At 36.7% G+C, this 24,770-nt stretch overlaps 1 protein-coding gene across 1 annotated transcript in view; it reads right to left on the minus strand.

Annotated features, from left to right (window-relative positions):
* Window positions 1-24,770, minus strand: part of LOC104524243 (disks large homolog 2) — a gene marked incomplete at its 3' end in the record, with an annotated part of 153,228 nt that overhangs the window by 69,692 nt on the left and 58,766 nt on the right. Inside the window, exons 5-6 of the mRNA XM_029084759.1 lie at window positions 13,956-14,100; window positions 10,813-10,954 (exon numbers count right to left, since the gene is read on the minus strand). Coding sequence (XP_028940592.1) covers window positions 10,813-10,954; window positions 13,956-14,100 — 287 coding nt within the window. The remainder of the gene's footprint in view (window positions 1-10,812; window positions 10,955-13,955; window positions 14,101-24,770) is intronic.

Genomic DNA, 24,770 nt, shown 5'->3' on the forward strand with positions numbered 1-24,770 from the left:
AATTTAATTTTAACTTCTTTTATTGCAGAATCCTGTTTCGTAGGGTACAGTTGCCAACGCATAGCATATTAAATGTTAACAGTTTCATTTTGGGGATTTTAAAACCTATTATGATATGGAAAGAAACCAGTTAAGCTCTCACAGCATATTGAGTATGCAGGGCTATAGCCAGGAAACTCTAAATTCAATCTCAGAGAAAATACATCTCACAATGTTACAAGTCTCCAACATTTTTCTTTCAGTATCAATTTTTAATTGTATCCAAGTTCAGGGAGGACAACTAATACATTAGCATTGCTAACATAATGTGCTGGGAAGTGTCAAAAGGACCATCTTTAAAAGTATGTCACTATTAAAACAAAAATCAATGGCAATTTACGACAAATGAACTCTTCTAATAACCACGATTTGTATATATATATGTCTTTTGACTTTTAGTTTCTTGCTCACGTAACCTTCTAGGAGAACCACATACCTTATTTTTCAATAGGTTTACTTAGAATTCAAAGTTGATTTGATAGGTTGTGTCCTGGCAGTTCAAATAAGACCCAATCACTCATATGACAAGATTATTTCAACTAAATGAAAGACAGAGAAGGGGTGTGAGGAGATAATATTTTTTATTACTATCTGCTCTTTTCATGAGTCTTAAAGTTTTCCATAACTGCAAAACAAGTGCTTAAGATCACAGTAATTTTTTGGTGCAGTAATGAAGAGTAAGGATTGCCTTGTTCCTCTTAACAATACTATTTAAACAGTTTAATCGGGTCTTCAAATGAAATGGTCTGCAAGACGGCATAAGTATAATTTAGAAATTTTAATATCCTATACCCAATTTTACACACATTATTCTAGCTGTTAGGAATTAGGAAATGAAATCACTGCTTAATTTGAAAAAAAAAATCAGTAATTATTTTCTGTTGCAGTAATGGAAAAGAAGGCTCTTTCACAGAGGAATAGTGAGACTATCAGACCAAAGGCCCTAGTCCCTTACAGTGACTTTTTAGGAAACAGGGCCAGTAAAGAGGGGCCATTCCCTGCTCAGCTGCTGAAAATCAGCAGGTTAAGGACCATGCAGACCAGAAACTAAATCCAAACAAATTATGGTTACTCACCTATCCACTGTGAACTTGAGCACTTCTCCTCATCTGTATTTGAACATGTTTACTTTCTTAGGCTTCACAATACCTTGAGGCAGTGAGTCCCACAAAGTAACCATGTCACATACCCCAAACCTCTACTTTTTTTGTACTGTAAGCCTGTTACTTGGTTGCACATATAGTAACATTGAAAAAACTTCAATTTTCTGTATTTTAAACTTGGCAATGCATTGTAAACTCCCTGTATCTGAGTTGTAAGAAAGTGCTAGTAGTAGCTGCCTGTTGCTTCCTCTATGTCTCAGGTACTTTTGCGAATCTCTGTTCTATCTCTCGCTGACTTTTTTTTTTTTTTTTTTTTTTTTTTCCTGTACTGGAATTATTGGTTATTTAGCTCTGCCTGGAAATCTTGCTACACCCCTAATCATCTCTGTCACCCTTTACTGGGGCTTTTTCCAGTTGCATCCATGTAGTATTCCAGACTGGGATTCACAAATAAAAACATGTTTTGCACTCTTTTCCTTTTCTATCAGATACTGTTTCCATTCTTAATTACCTTCTCTTGAGTACTGAGCTGACAATGTCATAGAACTAACCATAATGACCCACCCCAAGGTGTCTTTCTTAAGTGGTAACAGCTGCTTTAAGAATCCATGTCCATGACATGTAGTACATACTTAGGGTTATCTTTTTCCTCTATGAACTATTAAGTGTTACTTTTCATTTCTGTGTGTATTCTCACTGCCAATTCTAAAAAATGTTCTTTTTGAAGAACACAAATCTTCAGACAAGCACCAAAACAGGTTCCAAATTATTTTTTTTCAAAATGTTAAGTAATAACTTCCATTGATTGTACTAGAAATAGTCAAATCCTATTACTTGAGGATCTCTGACAGGCCTGATTAAATATGTATGGATTACTCAGGACATTACAGATTGGTGACTTGACAATAACTAAACTTTTACCTTAATATAAAATCTCTCACATTAAGACTTATTATTTAAAATAAATGTGGAGTAGCAAAATGAAATCTTATGACAGGCAGACAATTATGCATTTGTAAAGTTTAACATGTAAATAACGTGTCTATTAAATAAATGAAATATAAAATAGTTGCTTTGTAAATTAGCAATTTCATGCTTCATTGATGGGAACAAATAATAACATAGAGCTAAAAAATACAACTGTAATTTTTTTTCTAAAGAGCTATTGACAGGTGTTCTACAAGTAGACATTTTAAAATGATAGCATAAATAAATACTGCATCATTGTATTTCACCGAGATTGCAATTTAAGGCTAAATAGACAAATTTTTTTTTCTTTTCTTGACTGAACATTTAATGTGTAACTTGAATAGGCTTCTTTTAATATATGTATTTTTTTTTTTTTAATTCCTTAGATTGATCAAAGACTAAACCAAGAAAGCAATCTTATTATGGGACACCATATCAAATTCAATATAATTATTGTCAGGGTTGCCAACTTAAGAGCTAGAGCATGAGACCTCTACCTTGTGAGAGACAAGGAGTAACCAGTAGCAGCAGCAGGCTGTCATCCTCCAGACAGAAAGGCAATGCAGCTGAACAATCACGACAGACGACCTGCGAGGATCATGCATGTGTCATGCAAACCCCAGAGACTTGGGATCCTCTCCATTCTTCGAGAGAGAGATGGCCCTAGCTGATTCTGCCAGCATCTTACCAGCAACTTTTCCTACCTGCTTTCTATCTCTTTTCCTTTCCCCAATCTTCTTGCACAAATATCAATTATCCCAAACCTCATGTTTCACTATCTGAGGGAGTTGCTGGTTCAGCAGCCCTGAAATTCATTGCTGCTCTTCTCCAGGCTATTTTTCTCCAGTGCTTCTTCATGCCTCTTCACCCATTTCTAACTTATGTTCTTTGCCCTAAATTTCCCTCAAGTTTTCTTACTCAATAAATACCAGTCTTCTCTTCTTTCCATTCTAACACAACCAATGACAAGTTCTCCCTCATTTTCACATCCAATCTCACCATAATTACTTGCCAAACATACTCCTCTTATTTCTCCAGTCTCTTCAAAGTTCAAATCTAACAGGAATGGGCATTCAGAGCACGGAGCAGAATCACTCCTGATTACGTTTCTATTTCAGAAAGAACCAAAGAAATAAGTGGACAGAAAAACTAAATTTGGCCATATAATACTGTGCTCAGTCATGCCCCAAATCCAAATCTAGCCCCAGGAAAAAAAAACAACAAACAAACAAAAAAACCTGAGCATGAAAATATTAATTTGAACAACTAATCTGCCAAAGTTACAAGTGACTTAATGGAAGACAGTTGGACTCCATGATCTTATAGTTGGACTCAATGATCTTAGAAGTCTTTTACAACCAAAATGATTGTATGATTCTAAGAATAAATAAAAGGCATTATCAGTCTCCCTATATTACTATATATAGTTTATTCCCTTAAGGCATAGGTGACATGCTGAGTTTGGATTAGGCATGGTGATATGATTGTCGAAAGCTCATAATTACCTGTCATATTCATATAACTATCAGTGTACTTCTACGTATCTTTTACTCATCACTCGTATAGTAACATTAGGTCACATATATGGTGTAAAATTCACCATCTGAAAGTTCTAGCTAGGGTACTTGAAGATCTACTTCATGTGGGAAACAGGAGTTTTAATTCTGTTCCCTCACAAAAACTAACACGAAATGCAACTAACTCCTTTCAGCAAATATACAGTTTTAAAACACACAGAGTATTTCGTCAATGGATGATATAAGTCAACTCATTAAAGATACGAAAGGAATAATTTTCAGGACTCATTACTAAAAACTGCAATTTTTTTTTCCTATTGTTGTGCTTCATAAAACCATTGTCAGAAAACTGTTATTGATAGCTTTATAACACACAAATCAAAATATTAGTTGTAGTGGTTTAAAACTGAAAAGTCAAATCTGTGTCAATACAAATTTAAAGGTGTTTCCACCAAATATCCTCAGTTCAACTCTCAAGGTTATGTAAGTAAACAAGAAACAGTTGAGGAACATTACTTTCAATGCAGGGAAAAAAATCCCCTGAGACTTTAACTTAATGGTTCTCCTTTTTCTTCCTTCCCATCCCCAGCACCTCCTCCTCATCTAGAAAATGTTATTTTGCAAAGATGCATGTAAAGAATTCAAACAGGCTTTTCACAGCACACCAGATATCTCAGAGAGCTTTTTCATCCATGAATCTTTAATATCTAGCCAGAGTTAAATGTTAAAGTGAATTTTTTATCAGCTGAAGCACAGAAGTTTGATGTTACCATCTTCTGAGGTTAAAAAGGAAGTAAAAACTCAAGATGGTAGTTCTTTATTTTTATGGATCTTTTGCCTATGTTGTTTGTTAAAGACAGAAGGAATGAACATCCAAAAGCTACAGGATTTTTAGACTATAATTTCAGTATTTCTGGAAACAGGAAGGCAGACATCTGCTAAAGAGTAAATTGTAATTTCTCTCTTAGCTGTATTAGTAATGAATGTTCCACAGAAATACTAAGCCAAAAATTAACTTTTTTCTTCTTACTATCATAGAAAATTTAGCCAAATCTTAAAAATCTCAAGGGGTGGATATTTCACAACCCTTCTAAAAAACCTGTTTCAGCACTACTCCACCCACTTGGTGTCTTTTTTTTTCTTCTCAAATTGAAATGAGAACATCCAAAGCCAATGCTTGTGGCCATTGGTCCTTCTCTACTGAGAAGAGTTTGGTTTCATCATTTTTGCTGAGCACCTAAAGGGTGCTCTTAGATTGCCCCTTAATCTGTTATTTAATTAAACAACATTAAACAATCCCCAATTTCCTCAATGTCCTTATAACCTCTATGTGATTTAGGACTCTCCTGTTTTTCCACATTCCTCTTGAAGCAGAAGAACAGGAATTGGTCACAGTCTTTTAGAAAATAACTTATCTTTTTCTGCTGGCCATGCTTCTCCTAATACAGCTAAGTACATTGATTACCTGACTGGCAATGAGAGTGCCCTCCTGGATCCACATTCAGCCTGGCACCCACTGTAACCTTCAGATCATTTTCAATGAAGCTGCAATTCAAGTATTTGTTTCATAGCCCGTACAAATGTGTGCAGCTTTTCCACCTGAGGAGTAGACGTCTTCTTACTGAACTTTATGAGGTTTCTCCTGGCTCAGCCCTCGAGTATATCAAGATCCCTCTAGAATATAGCTCTTCCATTTGTCATATTAACCACTCCCCCTTAATTTTATTATCCTCTGCGAATTTGCTGAGGGTGCACTCTGTGTCATGATCTAGGTCATTGATGAATATATTCACTGACGCCCAATGTATCTTGAGCTACTCTGCTCATCACTGACCACCTGACAGATGTCAAGCGATGATCATTGCCCTTTGAAACTACTGGTTCAGTCAGTTCCCTACCCAGTTTCTTGTTTTGGTCCCCTCTTTCTCAGCTTTCAAATAAGAGTGCTGTGGGAGACTGTGTCAAAAGCCTTACCAAAGTCTGCCATTGCATGCAAATGAGCATAGCCATGCTGGGAGAAGGTTAATGAGCAAGGTGTCAGCATACAATCCAGGAGATATCCAAAAGCCTATCCAGAAGGTTTCCAAACCTTTATAAGTCATATCTTCTTTCCAGCTATGGATTAGTTGTACGTGTTTATCCAACACTTCCTCATGTTTGGATGAGAGGCTGCTGGAGGAGTTTTAAAGGGTGCTCCCTGTGTTACAGCTTCTCCTGCCCACAGAAAATGTATGAGAAATACCTTTGCAGTCACTCCCCAGGGCAACTAGTGGAGAAGAGGAATCACCATGTTTCCCACAGCAGATCCCAGATGCACATCTGTGGGAGTTATGGCATGGGTCAGGTATGCCTTTGGAGTCGGTTGTGTTTTCATCCAGCAAAGAGGCACTCCTGCTCAAGGCAGTACTTATGCTGTGGCACTGGTTGGTATAGGGCAGCCTCTGCTCTCCCTCTATCCACGTTGCTAGTCACTTCATCAGGAAAAGCAACCAGGTTGGACAGACACATGATTTGCTTTTGGTAAATCTATGCTGATTATTCCATATACCTTCTGGTCCCTGAAATGCCTGGCAAAGATGACGTTGAGTATTTCAGCCTTTTCTATATTGTCTGTCATTATATTGTCTTCCTCTCTCATTCATCAATTTTTACCTTCTTCAAATTTTACCTGCATTTTTGAAACTAGCACACTTGCAGAATCACTTTTTGTTATTCTTTATGACTCTTGTAAATCTTAGCTCAAATCAATCAGCTTTTTGATTTTGTCATTAAGTGGTCAAACAATGCTTGTCTACATCTTGTATTTTAGGTCATCAGAAAGCTCTTTGCTCAGCCAAGAAGGCCTTCTACTGAATCCCCCTCCTTTCTGCTCAACCAGATGGTTCATTCCTGAGTTCCCAGTAAGTTTTATAAATAAAACATCCATTTTCATGAACCCTATGTTTCTGTGGCAGCAAGAGATTTTGCCCAGCAAGTCTCCAAAAAGGCTGAAGTCTGCTCTCCTGAAGTCTACAGTCATAACCTGCTGACTATCTTTCCAGACTTCCTTTGAATCATGAACTGAAGCAACTCATGGTCACTTTGATCCCAGCTGTTAGTTATCACCATGTTTGCCACTAGTCCTTCTCTTTATGTAAGCAGCAGGTCAAGCAGAGAATTATCCTTTTCTCCCCTCAAGCAGCATTAGGAAATTGCCGGCAACACAATCCAGGAATCTCCTACATTTCCTGCACAACACTTTAATCTTACTACAAATTAAAACAAATAAGGATTTACTTGCAGAATGATGATGATGATGATTGTATTGATACAGTTACTTGGCATACAGCTTTTATCCACTTTAGATCCCACATTCTACTAAGCTGAAATTGTGTTATTTTATTTATTTTTTAAAGATGACAATCTTTATAAAAAATACAGGAAGGCAAACTTCATTCTTAAGTGAATTTAAAATTATGCCCATCAGTGACAGCATTTTGGACTAATAATATAAACAGCATATGAAATCTCAGTAACTTAAAGAAAACATCCACCTTAATTAAAACTTGTGGCTGAAGATAATTTGTTACTTTTCTATCCTTTGTGCTCAGATTGTTATTTTTTCCTTGTAGTTTTGTTAAGTAACTGTTGTATCATTTTTTTTTTCAGATGCAGATTCAATATTTGACCAAAAAATACGAGTTTTTGTCAACAGAAAAACTTATATTTGTTGAGTGAAATACAGGTATTTAGGAAAAAAAATAGAACTGGAACAAAAAAAAAAAAAAGAAAAACAAAGAAGGAAAAGCAAGAGAAAGTGGACAAATTAAGCTGACTATTCAACAATTTAAATTTTACCAATAGATTCATTATAACAAGTAAGTTAAAAGAAAGCTTGCCATCAGCCTCACTCAAATCAGGTGTACAAAGAATTACAAAATTGCAAAACCCTTTTACAGTGCAGAAGTTACTGTTCCAAGTATTTTTAGCTGGCACAAATGAAAATCTGCCAGAATTGTTGCCATATTATGACTGCATGAGTAATAAATTTCCTTATGTGATCACCACGTAAATTAGCCCTGAAAACCTATTCTAGCAAGAACCAGGTAGTTTTAATGGATAGCACTGCAGTAGCTGGCAATCAACTTAATTATAAAAAATTATGTGAGGAAATCTAATTATAAATGCTTCAATCAAAGCATCTATACGTTTCACTAAAATTATCAATATAATAATTAACCTTCCAAAAGATTTTAAGTCTTTCTAAACTGGCCAGCAATAAAGACTTTCCAAATGTCTTCTTATTTTAATGGCAAACTCATCAGTAAATCCTATGGCATGGCACAGAAAGAGTGCATTCAATATTCCTAGTTTAAAGTTGTGAAAAACGCTGTGGGAATTAACTGTGACATTTTCAATAGTCCCTTTTGAATCAATGGGCAATAATTAGCTCCATGGACATTTAAAAAAAAAAAAAAAGATTTATCATCATTCAAGGGTTAAATGGTTCGGTTTTGAAGGTCAGAGCTTTTTAGTCATTGTAGTCAGCAGAGAAACCTGGTCTCCTGGCTCTTGTTTGGGTGTCTCTCAGATAATGCTGTATGATAGATGTCCAGTGAGGAAATGCAATGGTGAGAAGTGCCATTTTCCTTATGACCACATTCATTTATCTTTATGCTCTTGTATCCTGAGTATTAGCGTAGCATATAAACTATTATCTCTGATATAATTAAGTTCATAACAGCCTCCTCCTTTTCAATAGGTCGAAGCAAATACTTGTTTAGAACTACAAGACTTTAATCTGATTTGCTCTGTTGCATTCACAGTCTGTTCCTATTACTCGACAACTTCATTTCTGTCAGCACTACACACTGCCCACAGAAGATCATGCCTGTAGAGTCAGCCTCTCCTGTCAATAGTGCCAATGCCACGAAAGACTTCAAATACCAGAATTTCATTAGACTACACACTAATTTGGGAATTTGTGTAGAAAAAAGAACACAGGAGAGGAGTATTTCATGGAATATATGTGACTTCCCTGGACACTCATTTTTTTCCCTCAATTAATACAAAATGGACATTGGTGTGAATATCTCAGTCAAGAATCAGACTGTGTCAGCACTTGGTTTTACTGTCAGGAGCTAAACGAGCATAATTAACTTGTTTAAAAACAATCTAAAAATATCAAGATAGGAATATGTCTTTCTTCTTAAAAAGATCAAAAATACATTCTAAGTAATTTCAATATATATCCTGCATTGTTCTTTGAGAAGTTATGCTTTCTACTGGATACCCAGCAAACTACTGGGCTAGGACTGTCATTGCCTTCTCTTCTATGACTTTTTTTCCTTTTTTTTTTTTTGTAGCAGTAATTAGAAAGCTAAAATCAGTTACACTGCACACAAAGAAACACAAACTGTCTAAAGATACTTCTTCATTACCTTACATGTCTTCTAATTATTTAAATGGTCTTTCAATTCTCAGGACAGATTTCATCCTTTTTTAAGGTTGCATTTTTTTGCTGTTTTTAAACTTTGCCAACTCTTTCTCAGTAATAATGCTGCTGACATCTCATTACAGAAGGAGAAAATTCAGCACTTCAAGCTTATTGACAAAGCCTACATCATTGTAACCCAGATACTAAATTGCTATTCTTCCTATACAAAGGCATTTTAGAAATTAGGAGGTCAGTACTAGCACAAGTAAAGCCTTGATGTGCAATTGAATGAAATCAATATTTTAACTATTAATTAAAAAATGTAACTTCTTGGAAACATTTGGAGAAAATTCATCCTAATTGAATGTCTCACAAGTTGAAGGAAAGCAATGTCAGCTTTGCCTCCTCAATCAGAACAAAGGGGAAATTCTTTTAGCCAAGACAGGGAAGCAAGGTGTGGTTTCCATACATTTATTTCCTGATTAAACATTATATCATGATTTAGTTACTCTGAATCTGTCTGATCCAACAAGTCAAGCAGCTTGAGATAGTAATCATATACAACAAGAAACATGAAATGCAAATTAGTAAGTTATGAAGCTGATGAATACATAAGTGGATGAAACTCTTTGGCTTGAGATACACAGTAGGCCAGGTCAGATAATCAGAACAGTCTCCTCCTAGCTTTAAACACAATGAATTTATAAATACTGAAGCACAGAAAAAAAATTTCTCATTTTCTGTGGAGCTAAACATTATAAAGAGGGCTCATTTTGCAAACTGAATAACTGTTGTCTTCTAAGTAAATAGTGGTGCTTTTCAAACAAAAAGATAAATATACATCGTCTCATCAGTGGCATTCAGTGTTGATCTAACACAAGGCATAAAAGAACCTTCCCAGCATTTTCTTATGTGTCTTTTCTACCTGGACATCAACTACATAGATAAAATAAAAATTCTGCTACCATACTTCCATAAAGTAGTCTCAGTCCTTTTCATAGTATTAAAAAAATAAATAAATAATAATAAAAAAATATTAGAAGCAATTTCCAGGGTCATTTTGCTGGTAATCACATCAAAGAGTCCCTTTTATGAAAGTATAAGGTACCATTGCATAAACAGTTTCCTTTTAACCTCCACGCTCTCACAGAAAACTGTTTCATATTGTACTTGCTCGAAGGGTTAAGAAACTTTTTCCAGTTTCCCTCCTATATTTGTTTGCAGCCAGTTTATATTTTTTTTTCCTTTTCCCACAGTGTTTACTCTCTGTGACATTAATCTTTCAATGTGTGTACGCTGAGCAATTACAGTCAGTTTCACCTCCCTTTCACTCAACCCAATGATCTGGACCTTTCCGACTGTACTGTCAGGGACAGGTACAAACACACATACAGTCACTCCACCCATAGGTGTAGTGAGCCAGATGAGTCACTGATCCTGTGATCTCCTTGTTGTGCTAGTATGGAACTATCATGGCTAACACATCCGTTAAGAAGCAGAAAATTTTGCTCAATGCCAGCATTGCTCTAGTACTGCCATGTTGTTTAGGAACTAGTGCAGGATTGCACCCAGACAACATGATCCTCAGGTCAGCATTCATTCGTGTCATCTTTCTCTTAGTTGTTTTCATACCTGTAACAGTTTCAATTAATCTTCCTTTAAACATGACTGAAAAGAACAATGTGCCATGTTTTATTGGAGGGGCACTGAATGCTTTACTTACGTCCTTTGCAATTGTCATGAAAAGTAACAAAGAAAAGCTTCTGACCTGGTGTAGTCGTCCTCCACAAGCATGTGCTTTGGAATGGGTGAGTATCTTCCCGGTGAGATAGGGGGTAGGGATGTCTTGTACTCTAAAGTGCCATTGTTTCCGGAAGAGAGTATATGATTTTCCATTGGTGGAGAATAAGCTGATGGTAAGAATAAACATTTCTAGTTAGATTCTTTCGTGTTTGATTAGATGGCACAACAGCAACGTTTTTTAGTTAAGTATGAAGAACAAGCTCATTGCTGTAAATAGCATCAAAACAGACAGTCCTTGCTTGAGAGAGCTTAAAATGTAACAAGAAAGAATGAGGAGCTGAAGTTTTCCTAAAAGGTTAATGATAATGATAACAATAACAACAACAATAAAATTAATAATAATAATAATAATGTTGGCTTATTTGCAGGGATTGACTCTTTAGAGGGGATCTGAATAAGAAAGGATAGTTTGGGAGACAGGAAACATTTTCTTTAATCAGGACTGACTTGAAGAAGGAAATGTAAATAGGAGAGAATGAGATTAAAAGCACACTCCTCTTTTTGGCTCTAATATACAGCAGTGGGAGTAATACAGTAAGAACTCAATACAGGATAAAAGCAGGAATTTTATCTACAGCAAGAATTATGTATGGTGAAGATTTAAAGCTGTAATCTACTAAAGGTGCCAAAATTCACAATATAATTGAAATTTCAGAAAATTCAGAACCAACATAGATGCTATCTAGAATACGGTAGATGTGTATCTTTAAAATAGAAAGTGGATACAAATATCTTACATATTAATGATTAACAATGAAAATTACAGGACTATACTGTCTGATTCTATATTAGGTCTATGGATTTTGGTGTTTGCTTGCTTTTTGCTAGTCTGAAGTTACTGGGGATATTGATGACTGGAGAGATAAAATAATAGTTGTATTCAAATCTCTAGTTAATGTATTTAGAAAAGGAACTGACAAATAGGAAAATCAAAGATACATGCTTCTACAATGAGCTATGATTAATTTTCTCCTGAGAAGAAGACAGCTAAACTTCCTGGTACTACTTTCAATCTTTCTTTCAGATGCTGAGATGATGAGAATGTTTCAAAGTAAAATATCTCTATAGGGAAAGGCCATTACCCGTTCTGAAATACTCTGAACGTGTAGGTATAATGAAAGGTTCCCTGAGGATAAATAAATCTGTATGCACCAACAGCCTGGGATGGGCTACTGCAAATCTTTTCAACCTTTACTCTCCCTCTGGAATAACTTTTGCCTTCTCATAAGCTGTTGATCTATAATCTGACATAATAAACAACACTGGTTTAGAACTCTCAAATTATTATTTTGGAAAGTCTTATAAAGCAAGAGATTGGGTAGGGGTATTTAGCATTTTTACTTCTTGGTCTTTGCTAAGATCCAGACCAGACTGCTACTGAAAAACGTGACTGCCACCTGTTGTAGCATTTGCTAAATAAATAGATATCCTCAGCGCAGCTGAGTGTACCACCTGACGTGCACGTTACAAAGCTTCCCTTGTATTTTTATGGAGCAGTCTGAATAAGGAAGATTATGGAAATTTAGCTTTTCCCTCAAATTCATCAGTCTACAGTAGCAACATTATGCAAGAATGCAGAAAATTTTAAATCTCTAGCATTTACTTGGAAAATCTGCCTTTCCCAGCCCTTGGTTGGCCTTAAGTGTCCCTAGCATTATTGGCAGGAGACCAAGATGGGTATGGATCAGTTGCTGAAGCTCTTGTCAAAAATTAAACTGCCATCCAGTTATTAGATGGTGCAACTGGTCCCTGTTGGTAGTTGAACCCAAGGCTTTTTAATGAACAACTAAATTAAGAAAGGGAGTTTCAGTAATGAACTCTTTAGAACAACAGGCACCAGTGGTATAGAGAGCTGCAATGGAAATTTTAAGATTTCTGTGGATGAAAGGGGATGGGAATGCTTGGGTATGGACACCAGGAGGACAGGTAGGAGGGGTATAGGAATGTCATGTATTGATAGCATGTAGATTAATCAATAGGTCATCAATACTCAACACAACTACATGAAACTTGACAGGACAGCTTATACTCAAATTAAAACAAAGACTCAAGCCATTAAGATATGATGGCAGGAGATAAAGAGTAGATTGGAACCTAGGACACTCAGATAAGGGACAAAAGAGAAGTGAGTAAATCCTGAAGATGTAGGCGGGACAGATGGGAGAGACAGAAGATCCTAATTGCTGTCATCTCCTTAAGGGTACCAAAAGCACCTCAACAAGGAGGTTGTCATCCTAAAAATAAGGTATATGTGTATGATAAGAACTCAGCCACCCACCCTTGTAGTTGGTGATCTCAGTGACATGCAGCTGGATGCACGTCTTTGTACCCAAATGCAGGACATAAGCCTAGATTATTTTGAGAGTGTGAATATGACAGCCTGATTGAAATCTGTTTTAAAATAAAATCATCTTCCCTTCCTATGAGATCCTTCACTGAGCTTTACTATAGTGTTTCAACAACTTTTCCTATAACAGAGTGCACACTGAATGCAAGGACAAATAAAGCCTTGGTCCTCAGTGAAAAAAAAGCAGATGAACTTACATAAAGTTAATGAACAGACTGAAAAAAAGCTAAGTGGAACAATAATTTAGGAATTGGATATACACAGAAAATAGGTAAATTTGTGTAAACAGAGCAGTGATTTTGACATTCCAATTAAATATTTTATGCAAATATAATAGTCATTTTTCTCAGGCTTTTCACTAAGTTTGTACAAGATGGTTTGCTGCTTGTTCTGATTTTTCCATGGATAGACTATGGTCTATAAATCTAAACATATTTCAAAATATATTTGCATATACTTACTACTGTAATTGTCACAAGAGTTACAGTTCAGTCTGATCACCTGGACAATGGCTAATTGGAATCATTACAGCAGTACATCAGCTACATTATTACTTTTGCTGCAAAAATAATTTATCAGAGTTATATTATTTGAAATACTTCATGCATGTAGCATGTTTAAGTGGCAATAAACATTTCATTTTTGTAGCCTTCCAAGCTGTTTCATCAACTTTAATGGGGTACTTTGGACAAGCTATGAAAAAACATGCAATCATTTGACAAACTGAAATTCCTACAAAATTAGTTCCAAAAATCACTTACAGTGAGTAATATCTGGTGGGCCATAAGGATCAGTCATGTAAATGGTGGTGGGCTTTCCAACCTTCAGATACACTACATCTGATGTGTTCTTCAGTATTGCTACTGCCTCTTCATGGGTTACTTCTTCTAAACTGTAATTATTTACCTTAAAGGAGAAATCAGACAAGTGAGTTAGGATGCAGAAATAGACACAAGAAATGACACAGCCTTGCAGTTATCACAATGTTGGGAAAAATGCCGTAGAAAAAGTGCACTGAAGATTACAGAAGCAGTATTGCAGCAAGGTAGAAAACAATTTTCTCAGCACATGCATATTTGAAGACTGACGTAACAGTATTGATAGTATCACAGAATCATAATCAGTTAAGACGGCACCTGGTCTTGTCAGTAGGAAAGTTCTTTGCAGTATTCTGCTACTAATCTACTAATATCATTATTAGCATAAAACTATATTTAATAATAATTTAATAACTAAATCACATATCATTTCTAGAAACTTCTTATTTTATTTGACCTATCAAGATGAACTGTCCAAATTCACCTCTTAGCATGCATGGTTGGGACCTCAGAAATACTTAATACTGCCAAATCTTTCCATCCCTGATATGCGTTGAAATGGTAAGATGTACAGAGTGGTATATAGAATAAGAGGCTGCCTATGAGATTCAGGAAATGAAAAAGGGCAGTTCTAGATGGGGTAAATGGGGTTTTCAGTGTGAAAGCTTGTCAGTTTGCTGGAAGCACAGGAAAGAGACACTGAAAAAGTAAGAGGATGTAGTACGAGTTCTGTGCTTTATCAGAAAACTAAAATACTTAACAATAGCCAGGATAAGAGGACAGGACTACAGATTAGATAGGGAAGGAAACAGTGGTAATAAACCTTGCCTATTTAAGCTTTACCCGCAGAAAAAGAAAATCAAAAGAAAAGTGTCAGAAGTGGCTTATTGTAGAGGTGTATACAATTTATTCACATATAAATCCACTATATCCACAGAATGTCAATAATAGATTGTCTTCTTATAAACAGAACAGTGAATGGTCCCTGCCCCAAAAAGCATACACAGAAATTATAGGATAACAAAAAGAGAAATTATAGGATAGAGGAAAGAAGTAAAGAAGGGTGTAGATACAGGTTTCAGGCACGTTGTGTAAACCAACAGAAATCACAGAATATCTCACGTTGGAAGAGACTCATAAGGATAATTGAGTTCAACTCCTGCTCCTCACAGGACTATCTAAAACTAAACCATATGACTAAGAGCATCATCCAGACGCTCCTTGAACTCTGCAGACTTGGTTCTGTGACCACTTCCCTGGGGAGCCTGTTCCAGTGACCTACATTTCCAGGTGAATATTGTATATGAAACATTTTATTATGATTTAAAGTGCTAACCTCCAAATTCTACAGTTATTGCAAGGATTCATTGTAAAGCTTATGCAAAATGGAAGAAAAAGTAGCCTCTGAACTATAGTATAAGAGCACAGCTTCAAATCACAGAAAAAATGCATACTTTCTAGGGAATTTACTATCATTAAATTATCAGAGACTTGGGTGTAACAATAAGCTACTGCCAAAGGGTTTGGTAACTGGAAAGAAATCACTGTAGGACTCTTCATACCCTGATGGTTTCATCAACACCAAGAGAGAATGATTGCTATCAGACAGTATTGCTAAATGTAAGGATTCTGTTTAAACTTTGTTCCTTGTATAATTCTCAGGCTTGGTTTTAAGGTTAATTGAAAGATGCAATGACAGACATGTTATGACAATTTGACATGAAGAGCAATGATACAACCTAACACTCAGAAGAAAGTTGCTGACACTGTATGCTGTATTTTGACAGGTCTTCTATTTAAATAAAAATCTGATCTCTATCTTCAACAAATTTCTCTGTTTTTCTTTGCTATAAACAGCAGTTACATACACACGCACTTTTAATAAACAAATGTCTTTTAAATTACTAGGCTGATAGCAAGAAGTGACTGAAATTAAACCTTTCTTGTTTATGTATTTCAAAACTGTCAAATACTTTTGGAAATAAGACCACACAGTTATGCTTTACCTTTTCTCCTCGCCACACTGTCTGTACATCATACCTATCTTGTTGTGTTTCATCCTAACTGCAAGTTTTTTTGAAGTAAAGAAAACCTCATATAATAACATTATACTGCTGCTGGTTCTTAGTGTTTTAAGTATTCTTAGTCAAAAAACAACACAAAATTAAATATCATAGTACTGTCTGGATTTTGCTTTTTAATCTTTTTAGATGAAATAAAACCAATTAAGACGTAAATTGACTTGTTGCAACTTTTTTTTCAAAGGGTTTTTTGGGGTTTTTTTTTGTCTTCCCCCCCCACCCAACCCAGAAATCTAGCTGACAAAAATTGTGGTTAGGACAGTTGTACTTCCACCACAATACACTTGGAGGTCACAGTTGTGCAGCTGGAGGATAAACAACCATTTCAGAAACAGAAAATTTAGTGTGATACATATAAAACTTATATTTGCTATGACAGATCCCACTTCTTGTCTCTCTGACAAGAACTTCACAAGACAGGTATTTTACCAACGTTGTGCACAAGTTGTACAAAACTTGAAGTTAAGATAAGTATTAAAGACCATGTGATTCTAAACTAAGAATTAATGTCTGAGCAGTGAAGCATTATGTTTATCTTTATACCATTTAAGATAATAGAGATCATTGCAAAGTTTGTGTACAATGATTCTTTTTTCTCATTTCTAGTACATATAAGCTTAAGTGTGTAGACTGCTGTGGAAAACTGAAATAAGTAGAGCTGGAACTTTTTAGAACTTGAAAGACGCTAAGACATGAGTGAAATCAAGATACAAAGGGAAACTTCAGAGAAAAGATGCTGGAAGAAAATTTGAGGTGAAGAAAGGGCCCTTCAAAGCAAACAGAGTTCTGCTATAAAATGTATTCTAACACTATATACCAAAATTGCTATTCAAACTCATCACAAATATATAGAAAATTAGAGGTTTCTTGTCTCTAGAGACAACACTCCTAGAAAGGAAGTTTGCTACTGATTAATTTTGCCCTGGACTGCTTAGTTCTCAGTAAACAGAGAAGTAAAGACAGACTCAATGCATATCAAGAGCAAATTAAAACAAACAAATAAACAAAACCAGACATGCTGATTCATTAAGACAAAGATTCTTGCTGGTGCCATAAAGTTTCTCTTGAATGGGAGCTTTTTGAGAAGGAGATAAAACCACCTTCCTTAGTCATTGCCAATGTCAATTTAGAAGTACACTATAAAAGATATACTATGCATTTCCCAGTTTCCTTCAGAAGGTAGACCTTGCTTTGGACCTACAATTCCCATCAATACTAATACATGCACATATCAATATCTTTTCTACTTTTTGATCATAAAACAACGCTTACATATAAAGACATCTGTATGTATTCTAATATACAAAAATGAAAACCTGAATACATTGAAGAATTATATTGTTCAGCTCCCTAGACATTATTGCAAGATGACTGTAATATGCAATATATTTCATAGCAAAATCTCTGGATATCATTCTTCAAAACATCATGCCAGAGATGGTAATTATTAAGAAATAAGATGTTGCAGTTATTTTTTCTTTTTATTTCCAGAGAGAGAAGAATCTCTCTGAATCTCCATGAAAGACTATTTCTAACTTCAGCAGAATTTCAAGTAAAATGTCACATTTTCAGTGGTTGTGGCACAGTCAAATACATGATACCAAAGCTTCACTTCCTGCTGCTGAGACGACCTTAGCAAAGCAAGTAGTTTGAAAAAAAAAAAGGCTTGAGTTAGAGATAAGGATGATAAAGTGTGGGAGATGTGCACAAAATAAGAATTTAAAATGTACGTAGCATGCAGACTTCTGAGATTCTGAAATTCTCATGCAGACCGTCTGACATTAGACTTGTGCGGGTAGAACAGGTACTGCATGCCAACTTTCTGACTCTGAGAAGCTGACTTAAATTGTAATGAATTAAGAGGGGAAAAAAAACTCCAAAACCTAAGGCAAATGCTAAGAGAAACTTAACTGAGTGGTCAGTTTAGTTACAAAAGTCAGATGCTTGAGCCACAAAATACTGCAACAGGAACCAAAGGAGAGGAGTCAGAAAGAAAACAAACATGGAGCAAATGGGGCTTTTTTAATGGGAAAAGTTCAAATACATAAAATTCAGAAATGCAAATGGCACCTGGAGTAAAAAAGATATTAGGAAAGCTGTTGAAATAGAAAGTATGTTGTACAAAGTCATACTGACATTACAGGAAAGGAATGAGGAAGAAATAATATAGCAATAGAGAATGAAATTAAAGACACAAGTCCAATCAAAGAAGCTATTTGAGTGATGGGGGAAATCAGTAAGAAATGTTGCCAAAGAGATATAAAAAGTCTGGGGTGTTGTTTGGGTTTTTTTTTTCCCTAAATAGCATAATCAAGGCAATGAAGTGTAAACCTAAGCAAGAATTATCTTATTTGGAAGTTTTCCTAGATTCATATTGGAAAACAAAGGCGCTGAGAAGTAGCTCGAGGGAAAAGCTTAGAATCCCCAAAATGACTGTACAAGTGTAAAGAATAACTTCATTCACAGCAGCATAAACTGGTAACAGCATAAGAGCTCTGGAGGAATAAGTCTGTCTTATTTAGTTTTCTTTTTTAAAGGGAATTAATTCCTTACCTCTATTGATTTAGGGTAAGAGAGGTTTGATTCACTCCGTGAATGAGACAAAGAGGTCATCTTTAGCTTGCCAGTGGTAATGATTTGTTTTCTCTAATATTCTACTTTTCATTCATAAAGCGGATTTTCCTGGGTGAATCCTGAGAGAACATTTGCTGGTAAGCACCTGTGATGTGCCAGCTGTAAATCTAGAACTGTTGATGGCTTTTTAAAAAACTTACTATGATTTAAAAGGTTGCAAAAAGTGAGAAGTTTTTCAGTGCTGAAGACCAATCATTTGTCCTAAAGATGTAAATCTCTTTGGATTAACTAATTATTTATAATCCCATGGGCTCCTGAGTTAGTTGTACAAGTGTTGGACTCTGAGTATAAAGAAACTGGCTATCTTCAGATGACACAGTCTGTTAATCCCTCTGAAACTAGTGGACGAGAAGCTCAACATGAGCCAGCAATGTGCACTCACCTCCCAGAAGGCCAACTATATCCTGGGCTGCATCAAGAGAAGTGTGGCCAGCAGGTCGAGGGAGGGGATTCTCCCACTCTCTCCTATGAGGACAGGTGTTGGGGCTGTTCAGCCTGGAGAAGAGAAGGCTCTGGGGAGGTCTTATAGTGGCCTGCCAGTAACTGAAGGGGCCTACAAGAAAGCTGGGGAAGGACTTTTTGCAAAGGCAGGGAGTGATAGAACAAGGGGTAATGGCTTTAAACTGGAGAAGGGTAGGTTTAGATTAGATATGAGGAAGAAATTCTTTCCTGTGAGGGTGGTCAGACATTGGCCCAGGTTGCCCAGAGAAGCTGTGGCTGCCCCCTCCCTGGAAGTGTTCCAGGCCAGGTTGGATGAGGCTTTGGTGGAAGGTGTCCCTGCTGATGGCAAGAGGCATGGAACTAGATTATTTTTAAGGTCCCTTCCAACCTAAACAATTCAATGATTCTATGATTCTATGAAATTAGCTTGCTTAGATTATTAATATTTATGGCTAAGGGTCCTAAACCAGATCTGCTCTTTGCAGAGAAAAGAGTTTGTTCTTCACAGACAAATATGAGACTGAGCAGTGGGCTTCAGGCTTCAAGCAGCACGTGTATACACAGTGCAAGTGGCACTGTACTATACTGGACCACCACTTTTCAATCCCAGTTTATGCTGATTTTGTTAAAAATAATGATTTTAGGGCTAATGAAGTGGCATAAGAATGATAGAACTGTGAAGGAATAAGCAGATGAGAGTATCATTAGAAGGAATCAATTGAGAAGCTTATTGCTAGGGTACAATCCAAAGACTGATCCTAGGAAATCTATGTTGAATGCTAGATAAAGCATTAGAAGGCCTGAGTCAATGACAGAGTAAATCTAGCTCTGAGCCCAGCGCTGCATCAGAAGGGATGCAGCCACCAAACTCTCTGAGTTAATTCAGTACTAGTTCAGTCTCCACCTCAGAGTACTGTATCTTTTCCAGCCTGTTTCCTTTGTGCTTGTCAGACAGTACAACCTAAAGGTCAGGTACTATCTATTCACACTGTTTTATTCCTTTATGTCTAACAAGGTAATGCCTGTACTCCATCAACTGGTGTAGCAGTGTAATGCTGCATCTCTGGATGCAACTACCTGAGTGAAGAATGCGTGTACTAGGAGTGATTCACAGCAACAGAGGGTCTGGATGATATGACACCTGTGCTATACGTGTTTTAAGGGGGTTAGCTTGCATTACATCTAGTCTGCTGACTAGAATGCCATTTTGTAGCTGTAGTGCAATACTGATTACAGAATCACAGAATTGCCTAGATTGGAAGAGACCTTTAAGATCATCAAGTCCAACCATTAACCTCACACTGACAAGTCCCCAACTAACCCATGTCCCTCAGCACTGTGTCTACACGACTCTTCAATCCCCCCAGGGACAGGGACTCCACCACTGCCCTGGGCAACCCCTTCCAATGCCTGAGAACCCTTTCAGCAAAGAAATTCTTCCTCAGATCCAATCTCAACTGCCCTGGGCACAACTTGAGGCCATTTCCTCTTGTCCTGTCACTTGTTCCTTGATTGAACAGACCCACCCCCACCTCTCTCCACCATACTTTCAGGGAGTTGCAGAGAGCCAGAAGTTCTCCCCTCAGCCTCCTTTTCTCCAGGCTCAACAACCCCAGTTCTCTCCACTGTGAAATCATCACACTTGTACTCTCCCAACCCTTCCCCAGCTCTGTTGCCAAACATGATCTTGCAATCATATACAGACTGAAAGAAACAGATACTGGTAGAGGGTCCTGTAAGGAACATATCAACAATTGTGCAATCTCAACCCCATTGCAACCCTGTGAAACCATTAAACAATAACATGCCTTTTTTCAGCACAGAATTTAGTAGGAAGCAAGTCTAAATTTCTGAAAAGGAAAGTCACTCCCGTTTCTTCCTTTTGTTTTCAGCAAGAAAACAGAATCAAATTAAATTTCTTGGTATGTGAGTAACATCACTTTCCCTATAAGCATAAATAACCCCACAAAAGTCTCATCTCTCTGACTACATGGTCCAGGAAGCAACAGGCTAATGGATGTGGCCCATACATGCAAGAGTATTTTGTTGTAGGAGACAAATTTTTGAAAAGCTAATACTTAGATAAATATTAGCTTAAATTTTCTTTTAAAGCCTAATGTTTTAGAGTTTTCCCTGAAGAATACCTTGCTTCTAGCTATTAGTGTTGTTTTATACTAGTAAAAGCACACAGTTTTATACTCATTTCTCGTTTATCCTTTATTTAGGTAAACTCTTTCAAAGTGAGATGATAGTATAGGATAGAAGAAGTAATTATTATCTGAGAGGTAATAACTTCTTAAACCATTTTTCATCTCTTCCTCATCATCAATATCAAGGAACTGGAGGGAGTGAGTGGTATGCTCTCCTCACGTTTTCAGATGACACTTCACTGCGAGGGTGAGTCCATATACTTGAGGGCAGGGCTGTCATCCTGGACAGGCAGGAGGAAGGGGCTGACAAGAAATTTATTTTTTCAACAGGGAGAAACAGTAGGTTCTGCCCCTGGCACAGACTAATCCTCTGCAAGAGCACAGGCTGGGCACTGACAGCCTAGCAGCAGCTCTGTGGAAAAGTGCGTGGGGCTGCTGGTGGATAACAAGCTAGGCATGAACCAGCTGTGTGACCTGGCAGCAAAGAGGTCAGCAGGATCCTGGGCTGCATGAGCAGCAGCAGAAGCAGGAAATCCAGGGAAGGAGTATTACCTAACAGCTGGCTCTCGCTAGAGTGCAGCTAGATACTGCATGGTTTTGGTCCCTGTATTACAGGAAAGATAACAAAGTGGAGCAAGTTCAGGGGAGTGCTACCAGGATGGTTGGGTTTGGAGCACTTACCCAGTGAGGAAAAGCTGGAGGAACTTGGCTTGTTCATACTAGAGAAGGGATGCCTCTGGGGACAGCCAGCACCAGCCCCCTTGGTGCTCACAGGAAGATCATCAAGACAAAACTAAAATTTTCAGAGTGGCATATAGTAACAGGATGAGAGACAACAGGCATATGTTGAAACAAGAGAAAGCCAAACAGGTTATAAGGAAAAGTATTTTCCTCATGGGGAGGGTCCAGCAGTAGAAAAGGTTTCCCAGAGAGGCTGTGCAAGCTCCATTCTTGGAGATTTCCAAGATTCAGTTGGATAAAATCCTGAGCAACCTGGTCTGACCCTATAGCTGACCCTGAACTATCATGTTAGCCTATGATGCTCTGCATGTGATTTCCCTTTGCTCCCTTCCAGCTGGAAGAGAAGCAATCTAGCTAAGAAACCCAGTGCAGTCATATTTTCACCACAGGCATCATCACCAGCAATAGCAGATGTTACCATAGGCATTACCAACAGAATACAGTATGGGAATATTTTCATCCTAGTTCTACGTCTTTGGACCAGAGCTCTGGTCTGTTCCTTTCACATGTACCTAGAAAAACCACTGAGTTCAGTTCCCAGCTTGAGGACTATTCTGCTTCCTTCAGTAATTTTCCCAATGAGCACGTCAGGATTATCCTACAATGGAACATTTTCCTCTGGAAGTGCTCGGGATAATAAGCCTTAAGTGCAGGCTCAGTGCCACAGAAACATAACCGCACAGAAATGCTCTTGTATAGATTTCACAATAATCACAATGCTCAGTATTTACATAATACATCTTCTGAATTCTTAACACACTATTAGCAATCTGCATTTAGTACAGTAGGGTCACCAAACTGCAAAATGCTTTGATGGCACCTAATTCTTTTACATTTCAGTATTAGTTTTGATTTTGCAGTATCTCTTTTATTACATCTTCACTTTTAATGCATTTGGTTTGCATGTTCTTTAGGATGTGAAAGCATTTTGCACAAACTTATCAGAACACAGATACAAAAATGAAACAAGTATCCAAGCAGCTGCTGAGAATTCCAGAAGATTCTGGTAAATTTTATGAAGAAATGATGGAAAAAACAAAGATCAAGAAAGGATGCACTACTAAGAAGGAAAAAAAAAAAGTGTTCAAATATATAATCAATAAGAAACCAGTGAAGCAGAAGTAGGACTGTATAGATGACAAGGGTAATATTGTTTTGATACACTGCCAAAAGAAAGTAATGAATTCTTTCACTCACTTTTCACAAAAGAACATGAAGTCATGAACTGACAGATACTTCACAAAGCAGAAGAGAAAAAATACTGAAGGTACACAAGTTATAAAGAAATCAGCATGTCTTGTTGGAGAGAATCAGATCTGCACAAAGTTTAGAAATATATTTTGATCTTGTTAATTTATCTCCAAAAATGTAATGGTTAAGATATACAAAGAGCAAGTTGACTAGGATTTTCTCAGGCAAGATTGAAGAGCTTGGTCTGGAAGGACATAACTTGTAAAGAGCAATATTATGATTGGGTTTTTTTGCTCATTTTACATGCAGTGATAAAAGGAGATGACAATAAGGAAAGAACTGGTCAAGACTGAAAGGAAAGCAGAAGAAAGATAAGACTTGAAACACACTGAGAATAACCTCTGCTCATTTTCAAAGGTCATTTCAGGAGCATAAACTTGTCACAATGAAGGAACACATACATCTGAATGCAGCAGATCCCGGGTTCAAGACTGAGAAGAGATGCTTAATAGATGAATACTATAAAAATCTGGAAAGAATGAACTTATACATAGTGGTGTATAAAATAATTATTTTTCTATTCAAATTCATCCTGTTTAAATTACACGGGAGATGGCAAAGGTAGAGCTTTTGCTTTTTATTTTTTTATATATATTATTTATTACATCAAGTGAGTTGGAGGAAATTAAGAGTAAGGTAACAAAAATTTAATTAACTCTAATAAAATAATAAAAAATAAATTAACCCTACCCTAGCAAAACCAGGACAACACAAGACACAAAAACTGGAAGAAATTATCATAATGAAAAAAAAAAACCCAACAGCTGAACACAAGCAGATTTGCTACAAGGTACAAAATAACAAAATAAGGTGCATATTTGGCAAATGTACATATGCATTTCTATAGAAAAACGAGACAAAACTTCATTATACAAGTGACTTGAATTTTACTGTGCTGAGAAACTGAAAAGAAGAAATGCCAAAGAAATTGTAAGTTCTAGTTTCCTTTTGCTTTGATCTGATAACACCATTTCATCCTTAAGCTGTTTTATCTATCCACTTGTGTTAATTAAAAAAAAGTCAGTCACCAACCCAGCAACCAAGTGCCTTTCCAGTTCTGTTTAATACTCTGTATAAAATGAATGGTCATCTTGACATGTGACTGGAACACACTGTCCCTAGCCAAATAAAGAAAACCTCAATTAGGCACAGTTTCACAGGCAGCAAAAAAAGGTCATGGCAATTTTTTACTGCTTAGATATCACGTCACAAACCAGAGCTACTGTAGTACATTTTTTTCATGGCACTCATTCAAAAAATATTTCTCTACCTGCTGAAATCTATGAAAATGCATTGACATGAATACAACTTGACATAGATTAACTTCTGCTGATTCACCAGGGTCAGGATTTCCCCCTTAACAAAGCATTAAACAAATTCTCTGAGTGGGAAAGTATTATCTACAGGGAACAATGTACTAGCACTGCAAATATTAGGAAGAATTTCCTGAAGTGAGATAC

This window comes from Antrostomus carolinensis, unplaced genomic scaffold (assembly GCF_000700745.2).
Source record: "Antrostomus carolinensis isolate BGI_N321 unplaced genomic scaffold, ASM70074v2 scaffold394, whole genome shotgun sequence".
NCBI lineage: Eukaryota > Metazoa > Chordata > Aves > Caprimulgiformes > Caprimulgidae > Antrostomus > Antrostomus carolinensis.